The sequence below is a fragment of the Labeo rohita genome, chromosome 20, assembly GCF_022985175.1.
Source record: "Labeo rohita strain BAU-BD-2019 chromosome 20, IGBB_LRoh.1.0, whole genome shotgun sequence".
Classification (NCBI taxonomy): Eukaryota; Metazoa; Chordata; class Actinopteri; order Cypriniformes; family Cyprinidae; genus Labeo; species Labeo rohita.
Genome location: NC_066888.1, coordinates 28,410,147 through 28,429,250, shown reverse-complemented (window position 1 = coordinate 28,429,250; position 19,104 = coordinate 28,410,147). Strand labels below are relative to the sequence as shown.

Genomic DNA, 19,104 nt, shown 5'->3' with positions numbered 1-19,104 from the left:
ATGTCTTTGACCAGAATTCATTTTAATCAAGCCAAGCCTGCCAAGTGTTAACACACCTAAATGATGACAAGATTTTCCTTTTTGCTTGAACTGTCCCAGGTCGAGACCAAGTCGATGATGTCAATGAGGGCGATGCATTACTAAGATATTTCTTTGGCATGAGATGACATCGGTCGTTGTTTAAAATGAATCATACTCTCTGTGATACACTGAAAATAAACTTTCTGTACTTTGTTATATTAAAAATGTGTGAGAGACCAGTTAGTGGTTTGACAAGACAAGGGCTGGATCATCCAAAATTGGACAGTGAGCACTAAATACTCAGAAATAAAACTTTTACTGATCTCTTAATGATTTTAGGTCAATATCTTTGAATAAAATCTTTTTTTGTTTTTTTGTTTTTTTTAGGCTGTACGCCAAACCCAGACTAATAACATTTCTAGTCCAGCATTACAGTGCTTATGCACTTGACTATTCACTATACAGGAACATTTGCAGATCCATTTATTTCAGTGCCGATGGTGCGTCAGGATGTAAAGGAAGAACGCAAGGGTTTTTGAAAATTGCTGATGCACTAAAGTAAACATCCGCTGACCAATGAGAGTTTCAAACAGGTCCAGGTTTTCAAAAATCCAATTCACTAAATTCCCATTTGATTTCAGACTGACCCGGCTCTTTCCGCACTCTCAAAACAAATTTTACACCTTCATATGAATCGAACACTCCTTCAGAGAAGGTTTCTCTAGTGTGCAAGCACCCGTAGGATCTGCTATCATAGCTCTGTCTGTCTTTGAAATTATAGTGATGGTATAGAGATGAATATAAACAGTACGAGGAGGTTTTTGCTTCTTGCGTACATTACTGTGTTGGTGAATGACTCTGATGCGACCCTCAGAAGATGAATAATGCATAAAGAAATATTTTCCAGTGGATGCCTTTGTCACAGAGGAAAATAGAGTTGTTATGAGTAAATCCCACATCTGGAACCAAACCCTAGTTCTGGGTTGACTCAAACGTCGACACCACCAAGTCACTGCTGGAAAAATTTGAGAAAAGTCAGACCTACATGTGCCCCTGAAGAATTTACATCACATTGAGACCACCTTTTAGATCTTTTCTTTAAAAATGGAGAAAGAAAAGGAAGGGATGTGATGTGTGGCCAAGTATGGTGACCCATACTCGGAATTTGTGCTCTGCATTTAACCCATCCAAGTGTACACACACAGTAGTGAACACACACACCCGAAGCAGTGGGCAGCCATATTGCTATCGCTGCGGCGCCCTGGGAGCAGTTGGGGGTTCAGTGCCTTGCTCAAGGGACTCACCTCAGTTGTGGTATTGAGGGTGGAGAGAGCACTGGTTATTCACTCCCCCCACCTTCAGTCCCTGCCGGACTTAGGACTCAAACCCACAACCTTTTGGTTACAAGCCCGACTCCCTAACCATTAGGCTGACTGCTGGCTGCCCACGGCTGATGACTCAGATTGTTGTACAATCAGATGCTGTTTAAATGTCAGTATATGCTAAAAGCTTCTACTGTACTTCTGAATAGCAAATCTTGATTTGCTGCTGTGACTACCTACTGATTATTTAAAAACATGGATAGTGCAAACTTATTACTTACTATCAAAACTGACCTTGTTTGCTTTGTTAATACACTACTGTTCAAAAGTTAGGGGTTGGAGTTTTTTATGCTCACCAAGGCTGCATTTATTCGATCACAAATACAGAAAAAACAGTAATATTGTGAAATATTTGAACAATTTAAAATAACTGTTTTCTATTGCGCTATATTTCTGTGCTGCAAAGCTACATTTTCAGTATCATTAGTTCAGTTTTCAGTGTCACATAATTCTTCAGAAATCATTCTAATATGCTGATTTGCTGCTCGAGAAAATGTTTTATTATTATCAGTGCAGTTGTGTTGCTTAATACTGATGTGAAGACTAAGAATTTATTTAAAATAGATACATTTTGTAACATTATAAATATCTTTAATGACACTTTTGATCAGTTTAAAGGAGTAGTTCACTTCCAGAACAAAAATTTACAGATAATGTGTTCACTGACGTTGTCATCCAAGATGTTCATGCCTTTCTTTCTTCAGTCGTAAAGGAAATATGTTTTTTAAGGAAAACATGTCAGGAATTATCTCCATATAGTGAACTTCAGACGTGCCCACGAGTTTGAACGTCCAAAATGCAGTTTAAAAGAAGCTTCAAATGGCTCTAAACAATCCCAGCCGAGGAATAACGGTCTTATCTAGTGAAACGATCTGTCACTTTCTAAAAAAAAAAATCTTGTCTAGCTCTGCGATTCACATGCATACTCTTTGTAATCCGGGTCATACAGTTAGGGTATGTCGAAAAACTCCCATCTCATTGTCTCTTCCAACTTCAAAATCGTCCTACGTTGTTGTTTTACCTTTTTTTTTTTTTGCTAGATAAGACCCTTATTCCTCAGCTGGGATCATTTAGAGACCTTTGAAGCTGCATTTAAACTGCATTTTGGACATTTTTTGGATGCACTTTTGAATGTTTTCCTCAAAAAACATAATTTCTTTACGACTGAAGAAAGAAAGGCATGAACATCTTGGATGACAACGGGGTGAGTACATTATCTGTAAATTTTTGTTCTGGAAGTGAACTACTCCTTTAATGTGTCCTTGCTAAAAAAAATATTTAATTAAAAAAAAAAAAAACAGCAGTGTATACATTTTTCTGTTTTTTTTTTTTTTTACATTTTTTTTTTTTGCCAAAAATTAATCAGTATGTGTTATTCTTAAGGTCATGCAGGTTATTGCAAGTGCTAGCTTACATTTTGTTTTGTTTGTTTCTCATTGAATATCCTGTTTCACTTGGAAATTGTCTCATTACTAGAGGTAATATCAACAGCAATTCACATTGACTTTAAATGAAGCTCCTCCAAATAACAAAAAGTTCCTTCTTTGGTTATTTAGCAAACACCTTCTTACCCAAGGTGAATAGATGCCATATAACAATAATTGAGTTTCACAGTTTCCCCCAGATGAAGTGTTAGATGTGATGTTGTTTGTCCTTGACTCCGCAGGGCCCCCATGGGTGCCTCCAGTGGTGGCGGCCAGTCAGCCCAGCCTCCTGGCCCATTCGTATGGGATGCCTCAGCCGCCCGCCTACAGCCAAGGTGTGTCCGTCCAGTCTCCTGTCATCGGCGTGACCCCGGCCATCCAGACACCCGTACCACCGCACCATCCACTCATGACCGCCCATTTCCAGCTTCCTCCCCTCTCCTCCCAGCCGCCAGGCAGCCTGGTCCTCAGTCTACAGAACCAGTCACCCTACGCCACCAGCCAGCCGCCAATCACCCCGTCACCCCTGACGACGGCTGGCCAGGTAGTTCACCCCGCCCCTCAGAGCGTGGTGGGAAACGGTCACATGACGCACCCGCTCATACAGCCACCCGCTTTGCCTTCCGCCGCGCTGCCAATAACGAATGGGCAGGCGACAACTCAGCCGGCCTCGGCCAATCAGGAAAGTCCGAACGGGCTTCAGATGCTCCGTACCGTCGGAATGGGGAAGTACGAGTTCACGGACCCGAGTCATCCGAAAGGTAAGCGCTTCCCTTAGCTTGTGCGACTAATGAACGTGCCCGAGGATATCTTGATGTATCTTTTCCAGGGAATTGCGTTTGATGCCGGCGAGGAAATTGACCACAAACATGTCAGCGGGACGTTGTTAAAACCAGCCCGCGGTATAAAAGCATCTCCAAGGTTGTGGATTCAGTCACATAAGCAGACCTATTCCTCACAAACTTTTATGCTGGGTTCCTGAGAGTCTCCTGCTGTGAATTCTTGACGGTTTTCAAGGCTGTAAATCGTTGTTTGTACAAGATAACCTTGGACGAGACTCTGTCAGTCCAGAAACAGATGTTGTGTACTCCCTGAGCAATTTTCACATTTAATGAAGCTTTTAATCTAGGTTTAGATTGGCTTTCTAAGCTCATTTGATTTTTTTTATGAGCTCTATAAAATGAGTGCAATTTACTTTCCACATCGATGCAACTTGCAATTGTCTCTTAAGATGCAAAAGAGCCAATTACATTAGACTTGCATGCGTTTTGGAAACTTAACTGCTTAAAGCATAGTTAAAGCAGTGGCATTGAAGCAGGTTTGGCTCTCCTGTCGTGAAAACTATAGTAAACTAATGTGCCATGTGAAAGGCTCTGCTTACATAACGCTGCAACCCAAATGGTTTATTTCTCTGTAAATTAAGTCTTATTAATAGTCCTAGCTAGTCTTCCAGTCTGAAAAGCATTAGGAGAGACCAGCTGAACAAGTTTGGTGTCCAACTAAGACCAGCAAACCACCTAAGTCAGATTTAAGCCGTTTTTGTATGCAGAGTGTCATTGTAGTCTTCCAATACAATTGTATATTGATATATTTGTGTTGGTGCAATATTGCATTTAGCGGTAGGTTATATACTGGTAGACACAATTAACCAGTAGAAATTGGTCAACGGGTAGAGGTTTGTCGTGGTTATATGCACATGTGAAGATGCTGTGCTACGTGGTCACAAAAATAAATTGTTTGCATGCATTTTTAAGCATTGCGGTTTTAAAAACAAGTGATTTTAAGCCATTGAAGTGCAATCAGCAGTGAAAGTGAACTCACTATAAGTACACACTGTCTGAGAGCGCGGATTTATTGAGTTATTTAGTCGCTTTATAGCCCTTGAATAGTTAAACACTTGTAGCTGTGGGGTAAGATGAGCCATTTTTACTTGTGTGATCCTCAAGATAAGGGAAAATGAGGCAGAAGTACAATGAAAGTGTCTAAGGTAATTTCAGGATGTTTCCTATCATTTTAAATGATCAGAATGTATTTATGACAAAGAGTTCTGAAATTATGGCTTCTTATAAAAAACAAAAAGTGTTCCTGTGGCTCAGTTTTCCCCAGGTTAGCTTTGCAGCAGAAATGGCATGTTAAATTGTTGGAAGCAAATTTGTTCTAGCATAATAATTTTATAGTGTGCATTAGAGACTAAAACTGATACTAAAAGTTTATTTTCTCACTCATTTGCTGCAGTTTTGTTATGCATTGCTAAATAGTGACATATACTCCTGTTTAGTTTGCAGTCAATAAATTGTTTTTTAATGTTTTGAAAAGAAAAAGTCTCCTTTGCACACCAAAGCTGCATTTATTTAATCAAAAAATACAGTAAAAACAGTAAAATTGTCAAATATAATTAGAATTTTAAAAAAAATGTTTTCTGTTTAAATATATTGTAAAATGTAAATGAAAAAATAATTGTGCTTATTAAAATGTTTGTCAAAATAGTTGCTTTGATGAATACGTTTTGAAGAATTATAATTGTCATTTTGATCAATTTAATGCATCCTTGCTTAAAAGTATATTTTCAAAATAATCTTACTGACCCCAAAGTTTGAACAGGAGTGTATGACTTTGGTGGTTATCTGTTTCCCAGCTCACTAATTCCATTCACTTGCTTAATTAGCTAAAAACAGTCTGGTTCTCTTGACTTTGATGGTTGGCTGATTTATTCCCTCGCACGTTTCACCTTGTTGACCAAATTAGCACGTCAGCGCACTTTAGATCTAAGATCTGGTTGACAGAGAACTTGGGTTCCCTGGCGTTTTTAGCCCTGTTTCCTGCTGCTACATCCCTTTAAAGAAGCGCAGATCCTTCATGGGTCAGCACACACCAGCAGCAGCGTGAAGAGTGTGGTTTTCTCTCTTAATACAGCTGCGTTGTGCTTAAGTGCAGCGGGCAAGGTTAGCAGCAGCAGTGTGAGGGTAGAGCGCACTCCGTCTGGCCTCGATCTGCACTAACAGAGATCTGGATGGTTGTTCTATGTGCTAATGGCTGTTTTTAGAGATGGAACGAGTTCCTATCAAATAGTGCTGAGCGTGGGGTGCTTTCTAAGAACACTTTGGACGGTTTGTTCCTCCTGATGTTTCATTTGACCAATTTGGGTTGATTTGAGTCCAGTTGTCTCAGCCTCAGTCCATTCACTGGCCATTGTTGTGCATATTACACTCAAAATGGTAATAGATAGAGGAAAATCAGCAGTTTGATTGGCTAGTTTTACAGTTTTTTTTGGAGTGAAACAGCGCACCGGTACACCTAAAAATCATAAGATGTTCCAAACTGTTTCAGGATAGTGCCATTAAATCAGATATTTAGACATAATGTTCAGACTTAAGTAAATTAGATCAACTAGATGTATTCTGCTGTTTTCTAAGTTATGTCTGTAAAATAAGCTGTACTTAATGCTTTTACACAGACAAAAATTCTGATTGTATTAGTATTTTTGTCATATTATTCTATGCACACAGTCACAGACTAACACAGTGGAGCTTTGATAGTCATTTTATTTTAGTTTATTTTATTTAACTGTTATTAATTATTATTATTATTATTATTATTATTATTATTATTATTAATTAATTATTGCATAAACCTTTTCTAAACAGCACATAAAAACAAAAGTTGGCAAGTGACCCAATCCACAAAAAAAATGACACCATAAATTGTGTAAAAATTAAAATTTAATTTTGAATTAATTTTCAAATTGTATTTTATTTAATTAATAAATGTTATGAAATAGTATTATAATTAGTAGTATTATTATTGTTGTTAAGTAATCAACTATTGCATAAATACTCTTCTAAACAGCACATAAAACCAAAGGTTGACTCAGAAATTGTATAAAATTTAAAATTTTTATATTTTTATTTTATTTTATTTTATTTATAAATGTTATGAATTATTATTATTATTGTTAAGTAATCTAGTATTGCATAAATCCTGTTCAAAACAGCACATAAAAACAAAGGTTGACCCAATCCACAAAAAATGACACCAGAAACAGTATAAAATTTCAAATTTTTATTTTATTTTGTTTTGTTTTGTTTTTTCTTTGTTTATTTTATTTTATTTTATTTATAAATGTTATGAATTATTATTATTATTATTATTATTATTATTATTATTATTATTATTGTTGTTGTTAAGTAATCTACTATTGCATAAATCCTGTTCAAAACAGCACATAAAAACAAAAGCTTACCCAATCCACAAAAAATTGTACAAAATTTCAAATGTTATTTAATTTAATTTAATTTAATTTTATTTTAATTTTTGGTATGAAATGGTATGATTTTTTTGTTTGTTTGCATAAACAGTAAATAAATACAAAACATACAGTGGTTGGTCAAGCTACATGACTAGTTGGTAAGTGACCCCGTCCCAAAAACAAAACAAATTTCAAATCAGATTTCTGTAATATCTGATTTTGTTTGTTTTTATTAATTATAACACCATAAATATGTTTTTGAAAGATTTTGTTTGCCAAATGTTAATATGACAAAAACAAAAAAACAAACAAGTAAAAAAACCCCACCAGAAATCAGATTTCTGTGATGTTTTATTTTATTTTGTTTTATTTTTAAAACTGAGGCCATAAATTACAATTTATTTCCATTCATATTTTATTTTATTTTATTTTTTTTTATTTTTTTAAATGGTATGAATTTTTATTTATTTGTTTGTGTTTGTTTGTTATGATTTATGACACCAGAAATCTGTTTCGCTGAAAGATTTAGTTTGCAAAATGTACCGCTTTTGACTCCTGACCTAGATTAACCTTTTGTGCAAAGCGCTTTGCATTTAGTAGAATATAAGCTTATACGCAGAGGGTGCTCAGTGATATTAAAGGAAAGGCAATGCTGTTATATCCATTGACAAATGAGTGATTCTACATTTTATCATTAGTTCACATCCATTTAATCTATGGCAAACAAATAAAAGCCACATTAAAGTCTGGTAGAGAAGGACTCATTAGTGTAATTTCTGTGTGCCTTTTTCATAAGAGCAGATCTTCTCTAGGTCACACGGTAGTTCTCATTTCATCTGAAAGGTGATCGAGCATCTCTGGCCGTGAATCTGTTTCTGCTTGGTTTTTGATTGAAACCTCGAATGGATTTGTCATTGTAGTTTAATCATTGGCTGGAATCGTTAACATATTCCATTTCAAAAGTGATGAAATGAAACTTCAAAAAGTCAGGAATCAAGGCTGCCCAAGGGTTGTTTCAGAGCCATTGAGCTGATTTATATTGTTCCGAGCATCTTATCAGCATAAAAATACAGCTTTGAGATTGCAACGGGGGAGTAAAGTCTTTGCCAGTGACATGTGGTGTTTAAGGCCGACAGCTGTTTTCGGGAAAGACGCCAGTGGCGCTGCTCTGTCACACTCAGAAGGGAAGACACGCTTCAGAAATATATTGTTTCTCAATGAGCAGCTGCCTAAAAACACTATATTTCGCCACAGAACAAGACAGACTGAAGACTGAGCCCATATTTTTAGACTTGCGAGACATTGGCCCCGATTGGCACCAAAACCGACCTGAATATCTCATCTGATCAAGGAGAGCCGGTTCCTCTGTGCCGACATGCTGGCTGCGCTTTTCTCAAGCTCTTGAGATGGGAACCTCTGTAAAATTCAGTGGGTCTTTTTAGGGAGGTGACAAGGAGTAAAAAGGATTATGTTGTATCGCAGGCTCATACAGTACAGTCACACAAACAGCCAAACACAAACACGTTCGCTGGGTTTGAAATAGCGATTTAACATCACACTGCATCGTGAAATCATGTGCAAAGTGTAGGTGTGTGTATTCAGAATTGACTAGTCAGTGGGTTGTTGGAATGACTAGTAAGTCTTAATTAACCTTGTTTAGAGTCCTTTACCCAATGAGTCATATTTTTATAGAAGGCGTTATATCATATAAAAGCCGCTCTTGTGTTAAAAATGGTGGAATGGAGCCTAACAGATTAGAACAGGACAATCTGTTGTTGAGAGCAAAGGATTTGAAGCTTTCTTCAACCAATATTGAAGTGGCGTTTTAAAGGGTGTAAATTTGGAGAATGTTTGAATAATAATAATAATAATAATAATAATAATAATAATATATAAATTAAATTAATAATATAAAATAAATAATATTGTTGTTTTTGTTGTTATTATTATCATTATCTATGGATGGTATTTTATATCATAGTATTTTATTTATTTATTTATTCGATGCAACTATAAAACTGTTTAAAAGCATTTTGTATTTTTATTGTGTATTGTATTTTTATTTTATTTAAATTATTGTTATTTTTATAATAATAAATACATCATTTTAAAAATCTCATTTATTGTTCAATTTAATAATAATAATACTTAATAAATACACATTATATTAAATTAAATGTAAATATAGCATAAATATTACATTTAAATAAATATTTGTATTTATTTATTTATTATATAATTATATGTGTAAATGTGTTATAAAGAAATATTTAAAATAAATAATATTTTTTAAAATAAAGTAAAAGTAAATAAAGTAAAAGATTATTTCCATTCGTATTTTTTTTTTTTTTTTTTTTTTAAATGGTATGAATTTTGTATTTGTTTGTTTGTTTGTCTAAACAGTAAATAAAAACAAAAACATACAGCTGCATGACTAGTTGGCAAGTGACCCAATCCAAAAAAAAAAAAAAAAAAAAAAACAACAACTCCAGAAATCTGTTTTTGCAAAATGTACAGCTTTCTGAGATTTATTTTATTTTATTTTTTATTTATTTTATTTTATTTTATTTTAAATATTATAAATTAATAATAAATAAATAAAATAATAAATAAGTAAATTTATAATTAGGCCTAAGTTATTTCTTAAATATGTTAATATATATTTTTTTATTGTTATTTTGTAATGTTATTTTCTATTATTTCATGCAATCACTTTGTGGTATTTATAAAATATGAATAAATGATATATTATAATAGTATAGTTTAACATAGTATAATTTTATTATATAACTATATATAATTAAGCAAGTGTGTGTGTGTGTGTGTGTGTGTATGTGTATATATATATATATATATATATATATATATATATATATATATATATAGAACATTTTATTGCATTTATGTAGCATAGTTTTTTTATTATATAACTACTGTGCAATTATATGTTTAAGCTTAAGTAAACATATACACAATTCTTAGATATATTAATATTTATAATAGGTTTTTATTCATATGTTTATATGTGTATATGTGTGTGTGTGTGTGTGTGTGTGTATGTGTATATATATATATATATATATATATATATATATGCATATATATGTATATGTATATGTGTTGGTTTTTTTTGTGTTTTTTTTTTTGTTTTTTTTTACAAATAATATAAATATTTATACTATGCATTTAAATACATGACATGTCTTTTATATTACTGATGTTGATCTCACTGATCGAGCTGGTTCGAGTTCTTGTAATGTATCTGTCTGACTTCACAGTCGGGAACCTCATTCAGCATTCCCAGCAATGTCATTTTCCACATCCGAGTGACACTAGTACAGCCACTTTGATCTGTTTGCTCAGAAATGACAGTCGTGTTATCCAGCGCAGTTCAGACTCGCCGTGAGTCCCGTCTCGGGGAATGAGTCGAGACAAGCTACTTGGCCGTTGACATGGAGGCAAACACCGACTCGTTGCAGGATTCCTTGTCTCATTAAGACAGATCGGCCTCGGGCCATGCGTTATACGCCCTGCTATGAGAGCCACACGTGGAGAAATGAAGCTGCGGCTCACGGCCTGAGCGCGCTTCTCCTCACGTTATAAATGAAGGCGCGGCTATGTTAATGAGCGGGAACTTGAGAAACGATGCCGCGACTCTGCGGGGATAAGCGTGTGATGGACGACGCAACCTTGGATATCGAAAAATCGCATGTGAAAGATTCGATCCAGAGCAGTGTAATGTTCTCTTTGTTGTGCTTACAAAATCCACCTCATCTTCCATTCGTTTTTTCCGTAGGGAAATTGATTTTTAACAATAACTGATAAAACTTTAAAGATAATCCTGTTGTGAGCCTGAGGTTCTTAATCCTGAGGTTATTAATCAATGGTATATGCATTGTTGAAGCCATCTGTTTGCATGAATTCAATGCATTTGAATGCAAATAAATGTATTAAAATATTACATTTAAAATAGTTTAATAGCAGAATACATTGTGAAAAACTACATTACCCATGATGCTCTAGAAAATTAAAAAAATAAAGCTCTGCCTACTCCCATGAAGCACCGTGAATGAAGTAATTGAGATGGTTCCCTACACTATGAAAATAGTTTAATAATTGTGAAAGAGTCAAAGATGAAAAAGGGTTTTCAAGCGCCAAAACAATAAAAGTTTAATACAGCTTTATATTTATATTTAAATAAGAATGTGGCCTGTTTAATTCTTTTTTTTTTTTTCTGAGCAAAAAATAAAGAATATACCTTTGCATCCTGATTTGCAGAAGACACCCACTAAAATGTCATTTAGTGTAACATATATATAAAAAATCTTGTCATTTTTAGAACATGAGTCATTAGATGACAATAAAACACTCTATTTAATTATTATAGTGCTTATATTTATTTATTGCTTTTTTTTAATCTTTACCAGTATTTTTACTCTGTCCTTCAAAGCATTAGATTTTACTCATTTTATCAACCAAAACATTTTTAATAATTTACAGTGTAATAAAATTTTGTATGATGACTTATTCTTTTATAGATTTTAATTAGTACAGATCAGAACCAGCAGCTGTTTTATTTATTTATTTATTTTACATTTTATATTTTATATTTTATTTTAATTTATTATTTATTTTATTGATGGGATTCACTTCATGCAACATGCACTTAGCAAAAAAATAAAAATAAAAAACATAAAGTATATATTTTCTATAGATACAATCAATTTAATAATATTTTTTATATTTTTATATTTTTTATATTTATCTTTCATTCATTTTTTATTTATTTATTAAATTTGTTATATATTTTTATATGTATTTTTTATGGCATTGACTTCATGCTATATGTACTTGGCAAAAAAAAAAAACTAAAATATATATTTTCTGTAGGTACAGTCAACAACTTAAAGTGAATATTTGTATTTTTTATTTTTATATTTTTTACATGTATTTTTTATGGCATAAACTTCATGCAATATGCACTTGGCAAAAACTTAAAATATATCATTCCTGCAGATGCAATCGACAACTTACAGTGATTTTTTTTTTTTTTTTTTTTTTTTTTTGTAAAATGAATATTTTGCCATTCCTGATTGTGAGCACGGACCCTCATAAACTAACGCAAGACCACTAGATAATCACAAACCAGATATTTTCTACTCTGACAGATTGCAAGAACTTCATTTTTTTTTATTATTATTATTATTACATTATTTTTTATGCCATTTACTTCATGCAATATGCACTTGGCAAAAAAATCTGTATTTTTCTATAGATACAATTAACAATTTAGAGTGAATATTTTTATATTTTTATATTTTATTTTAGTTGGTGTCATTCACTTCATGGGATTGTATTTCTTTCCCTCACTAAAGCAGTTAAATACACAGTCTTTTGTCTTTGTTTTGTTTTGTTTTTATGAATTTCAATTGGGGGAAAACCAAATGGGGAAAAATACTGGGATTATGTAATCAAGTCAGTGTCATATGTGCATATTTGGCAAAAAAAAAATAGCCATTTTTTTCACACATTTTTCCATCATTTTTAATTTGATTGTTATTCGCAATGCTTCATGAGATTGTAATCCTTACTAAAGCCACAAATTTCACAGTCTTGTACCTTTGCCTTTTTGTCTTTTCATATACTTTTTTGGTTCAGATCCAATTTTGTAATGTTGTGATTCACCTTACAGCTGGTTGGTTTGGTTCGTCATTTATAACGCTTTAATAAATTTGTATTAAAAATCCCTAGGATGAAATGAAAGGAAAAAATACTTAGAACCTACTGTGTTGAAAAAGTGGGCGGTCACTAAAGCACTCTATTGTGTCTAGACGAAGGTATAGATATGTAAAACGAGCCCCGTGTGCACATAAACACCTCCAGGAGTGTCTGGTGCTGTACGGTACACCAAATCCCATGATGCATCATCGTAAATAAAGCGCTTGTGGTTTTAAAGCAAAGCCGTGGCTGTGCTGCCCACGAAGCTCGGGATTGTTGTACTAAAGAGCTCGCAAATGTTGGAGCAGCGTTCCCCTGCCGTTCCAGACAAATGACCTATAATGGCACGGGTAGTTTTGGCTGTTCAATTAGGAAACTAATCAGTTTAGACAGATGATTAACACTGCGATACAAGGGCCACCCCAGGAGCGTCCCGCTTTGACGCAGCCTCCGCTGCTGCTGCTTCTCTCTTTTGCATATACATGTGTGCATTTGTGTGCATTTATTAAAAAATTGCTGTCATTGTGTCTCCTAATTACCAGCTTATCTGCAAGCCGCGCTGCAAGATTCAGACATTTTAATGAGCGCTTTATTTGTGTCCTTAATAGCTGTTTTTTCCCGTATAGTCTTAACTGATAATCTGGAATAATAAGGTCGGTGTAAGCGTTGGGTTTATCTAAAGCAAATACTGGTGCTAGCAAAATTAGGATCCTTATTAGTGGTATATACTGATGTTATTTACTCATATAATTATGTACAGTGTCTTGTAAAAGTGTTTGGATACTTAAGACACAGAAATGTTTAAAATGCATTGCATTAGTAACAATACATCAAATTATGACAGCACAAGCAAACTTTTCAGGAAAATGGTTCTTTGGGTTTCAATGGCTTATCAAAGATAAAATAATAATATTATTACTTTTTATCATTTTTATTATTATTATTATTATTATTATTATTTATCTACTTATTTTTATTTTTTATATTATTTTATTTTAATAGACTCAATTTTATATATAACATTTATATTATAATTTATAATATAATAATTTATAGCCATTTAATCTGTAAGCTTTTAAAAGCTAAATATTATAACAAAGATTGAAAAAAAAAAAGTCTCATCTTATTTATAGGCCTTATAAAGTTATATATTGATGTTAGTTATGCATACAATTATACAGTTATACATACACTACCGTTCAAAAGTTTGGGGTCAGTACATTTTTATTGTTTCTTTTTTTTTTTTTTTTTTTTTTAAGAAATTAATACTTTTATTCACCAAGGATGTATTAAGTTAATAATTAAAAGTTTATAAAAAGTTAATAATAAATAATTTACATTGTTATAAAATATTTATATTTTGAATAAACACTGTACTTTTTAAACTTGTTATTCATGAAAGAATCCTGAAAAAAAAAAAAAATCACAGGTTCCAAAAAATATTTGGCAGCACAACTGTTGATATTATCCAACATTGATCATTCTAATAATAAATCCGCATATTAGAATGATTTCTGAAGGATCATGTGATACTTAAGACTGGAGTAACAGCTGATAAAAATTCAGCTTTTCATCACAGGAATAAATTCTATTTTAAAGTATGTTAAAATAAAAAACATTATTTTATATTGTAAAAACATTTTGCAATATTACTGTTTTTTTTCTATATTTTTAATCAAATAAATGCAGCCTTGATGAGCATAAGAGACTTCTTTAAAGACTATTACAAGTCTTACTGACCCCAAACTTTTGAACGGTAGTGTATGTCATAACTGTTTTTTATTATTTTAATTTATTTTATTTTAAGATTTATTTTATTTACATTATTAGAATGATTTCTGAAGGATTTATTTTATTTTATTTTATCTTTTTTTATTTATTATTTTATTTCATTATTTTGTGACATTGACAAGAAAAAGAGAACCCCACTTACTGCTTTTGAGCTTTGAAAGATCATGTTTGTATTTTATTTTACTTTATTAGAATGATTTTTGAAAAATCATGTTTTTATTTTATTTTATTTTATTTTGTGCCATTGACAAGAAAGAGAACCCCCTTCACTGCTTTTGAGCTTTGAAGGATCATATTTTGTATTATTTTATTTTATTTTATTTTATTTTTTTTATTTTATTTTGTGACACTGACAAGAAAAGATAACCCCACTCACTGCTTTTGAGTTTTGTGTGTAATTTAAAAAAATACAGTTAATATAAATTAAGATCAAATGTATGTAATATATAATAATTTTGTCAAGAAGCCTTTGAAAGCCAAACATTATCACAAAATTTTACAAGAGATGTCTCGTTTTAATTATAGGCCTGCTTCTGAGTTAGACTTCGAGTAGTAAGCTATCATACAGTATCTAATAATCATTCAGCGGAAGCGATTATCTTTGTACCCCTAATATTTTTTTCCTTAACCTGTTGTCATGGTGTGACACACAGAGCCAGGTGAATTTGTGCTGAATGGTGCATGAAATTACAAGAAAGGTCCTACTGCTTTAAGATGCCAACTTTAAAGTTTTTGCGCCTAACTGTAGCTAAAATCATATATTTTCCTCATATCATCCCACAGGGCTGATTGGACTCCTCCATTGGGCTGTATTTCTCAATGTTTGCATGTTGGTTGACTGCTGCAGTAAATCTGTGCGACTGTACAGCGAAATACTTCTGCTGCATTTGGCCTCAACAACATTTATTGCTATTCATGAGATCCGGAAGCCTTTTCCGGCAAACCCGTGGTGTTTAGAAGGATGAATGTGCTCTTTAAAATGTGAAGACGTCTGTTGTGGCTGCATCGTTATTCAGATTTTCCTCCAAAAAAGATTGAATGAGTTGCATGTTTGATTGCGGACGCGTCTTGTCGGCGTGTGTCATGATGGGAAACATTCAAATTTTTCACGCTTAAATTTTGCACTTTTCAGTAGCAAATTGTACACCTGTTTGTGAATGCCAAGCGATGTTTGGGACTAGTCGCCTGACTGCTGAATGCAGGAAGCAATTTTAAGTTCTTGCAATCTGTCAAAGAGTAGAAAATATCTGGTTTGTGATTATCTAGTGGTGTTGCGTTAGTTTATGAGGGTCCGTGCTCACAATCAGGAATGGCAAAATATTCATTTTACAAAATAGATTAATTATGCATTCAATGTTCATTTGCCAAACCTTAAAAAATGTCTCTGTATATGCAATTAAAAGTGTATTTTTATTGCATGTGAATGAGAGGAAGCAGCGGATGCTATTTACCTACTTCCCTGATCAACATTGGTTGAAGGTGGAATGAAGATGAGACGTTAATTGCAATTTCTTTGCTGTCTGCTGGTGGAGGCTGAGCTCGGATATCCATATCAGAATTTATTACCAAATATTTCATGTGAAGGCTAAAATCAAGAAGTATTTAATAAGGTTTAATAGAAAGTCGAGATGCCTCAAATATTTCAGGCAGTTTTGGTGTGTGAAGAAGGAGTGTCAGTTAATTTAGCCGTGAGGTTATACAGTATAATTTTCTGTTGACATTTTGATTTTTTTTTTTAATGTTCGATTAAAATACTATAATTTTGGGGTCAGTAAGGTTTTAATTTTATTTATTTAAATATATAAATTAATATTTTTATCCAGCAAGGGCACATTTAATTAATCTAAACTATAAAGATATATTATTATTATTATTATTATTATTATTATTATTATTATTATTATTATTATTGTCTGCTTATTTTATTTTATTTTAGTCTAGTCTAGTCTAGTCTAGTCTAGTCTAGTTTAGTTTAGTTTAGTTTAGTTTAATAAGCTAAATTTATATTGACAACAAAAACAGAAAACCAGCTCACTCGTTTTTAGTTTTGGATAATTACAAAATACTATTCATTTTATATAAAATGTATGTAATTTAAATTTTTATAGAATTTTATAAAAAATTTGAGTTTTTATATAATGTATTATATATAATACATATATATATTATATATTTGCATATATATTTATATTTAAATATATATTTAAATATATACATTAATATTTTTATCCAGTAATGGCACATTAAATTAATAAGACCTGTAACAATAATACTAACAATAATAATAACAATAAAACTAATAATAATAATAATAATAATAATAATTATTATTATTATTATTATTATTATTAGTTTTATTGTTATTATATTGTTGTTAGTAGTATTAGTATTATTATTATTATTATTATTATTATTATTATTATTATCTATTTTATTTTATTTTATTTTATTGACAACAAAAACAGAAACCAGCTCACTGGTTTTTAGCTTTAGATAATTACAAAATATAATTAATTTAATATAAAATGTATGTAATTTATAGTTTATATATAATTTTAAGTTTATATATTTTTTAAATATATAAATTAATAATTTTATCCAGCAAGGGCACATAAAATTAATAAAAACTAAAATAATAATAATAATAATAACAACAACAGCACCAATAATAATAATAATAATAATAATAATAATATGTAATTAATTTTAATCTTATTAATATTTATATTTTCTAATTAATTAAAAATAATTGTAAAAATATTTTATTTTATTTTGTATGAACTAAATTTATGGTGACAACAAAAACAGAAATAAGCTCACTGGTTTATAGTTTTATGTAATTACAAAATACAAATATTTTAATATAAAATGTATACTATGTATAGTAATTTAATCATCAGTAAGCTCTTAAAAGCTGAATATTATCACAAAGTTTTTAAAAAGTCTCATTTTATTTATAGGCCTAAAAGGTATATGTTGATGTAATTTTATAATTACACATAAATATAATTGCTATACATGTTAATTGTGCATATTTCAAAAAGTATTTGCATTCTGTGTATGTATAATATTTAATATATATTTTTTACAAAACTAATTTCAAGTATTTCACATTAGATTATTAGGGAAAAAAATGTGCCTAAACTTTGTACTGTACATCTGATGCATAATTTAGGTTTTCACAATTCATTTAATCTTTTGATCCAAATTGTTTTGTGTTCTTTTTGCTTTTCTTTTCCCTTTCACCATTTGTATTCATAGAAGTAGTTTTTTATTTTTTTTTTAACTAAAGATAAGTGCAGTCTCTTCTGTCCCCAGTATTAAAACTCGACAAACTGATAATGCTCAGGTAACAATTCATGAATTTATGCAGTTATCATTTATAGAATGAATAAGACTTGGACTATTGTGCCTGGACTGAGTCATCTCTTTTGATGAAACTGGTCCATTTGCGATCCCAAACAGGAGTATGTAAAGTGGATTATTGCAGGATTTGGTTTGGACTCATCCCTGTTCTATATTGTAGTTACTAGAATAAAGAACAAAGACGAGCCCACGCAAAATCCTGCGATAATCTGGCTGCATGTTATCGTAATTTCTGAAAGCAGGTGTAAACGTGAGCACGTCGCCCCGCGTGAACATCTACCGCCGCCGAGGAGTCGACGGTAGATAATTATTTTGCCATCATCCATTGAGATGTATCTGGAGCTGGAGTGGAGGTTGGTGTAAGTGTTCGAGATGCAGTCTCTTCTTATTATGGTTCTTAAGAAGGGAGCAACCCTCTGTGAGCCATACATTACGTCCCCTGCAGTTAATATGCAGTCGGCAGGAGAGCTCATTAAGATTGATCATTCGCCGACCGCCTCCTCCGTACCCAAACTCTGCTCTGCCTTCATTAATCACTCGGCTTTCAAGATAACGCACCGCTTCGCCTGACAGGTTCGCTCCGAGACACCGAACCGCGGCCGGGAAGCTGCAGCCGCTCTCTCTCGGTTGTTGAAAGCTCTCGGCGTGTCCACAAACTGTCACCAACTCCTCTCTGAGTTGCTTTTTTCTGGCTATTTTTCTCACTTTCCTGTTTCACTTTCATTCTTTGTCTGTCTTGATGTGTTATAAAACACTTCATGATCAGTCGTGCTCTTGTAAATAATTGCAGCTACAGTTATACTAGATACTTATTCCTAGTTACAGCTTTAGAACACATAATGAAGGTAGAGAACAAAGACGGGCATACATATATATATATGTATGTATGTATGTATATATATGTATGTGTATAAAAATGCTATATATATATATATATATATATATATATATATATATGTATATATATATATATATATATGTGTGTGTGTGTATGTATGTATGTATGTATGTATGTATGTATATATATATATATATATTTTGTCTATATATTATCTAAAGCTGAAAATTCAGCTTTGCATCACGGGAATAAATTACATTCTAAAATAGAAACTTAATCAGCGGAACCTAATCAGCATATTAATATTTCAGTCTATAA

The 19,104-nt window shown here is 32.1% G+C and overlaps 1 protein-coding gene across 4 annotated transcripts in view; it reads left to right on the top strand.

Moving 5' to 3' along the window:
* LOC127183168 (kelch-like protein 29) overlaps nt 1–19,104 on the top strand; it is a 331,992-nt gene that overhangs the window by 176,205 nt on the left and 136,683 nt on the right. For all 4 annotated transcript variants that reach the window (XM_051139032.1, XM_051139031.1, XM_051139033.1 and 1 more), the window contains one exon: nt 3,070–3,588. In XM_051139032.1, the coding sequence (XP_050994989.1) occupies nt 3,070–3,588 (519 nt within the window). The remainder of the gene's footprint in view (nt 1–3,069; nt 3,589–19,104) is intronic.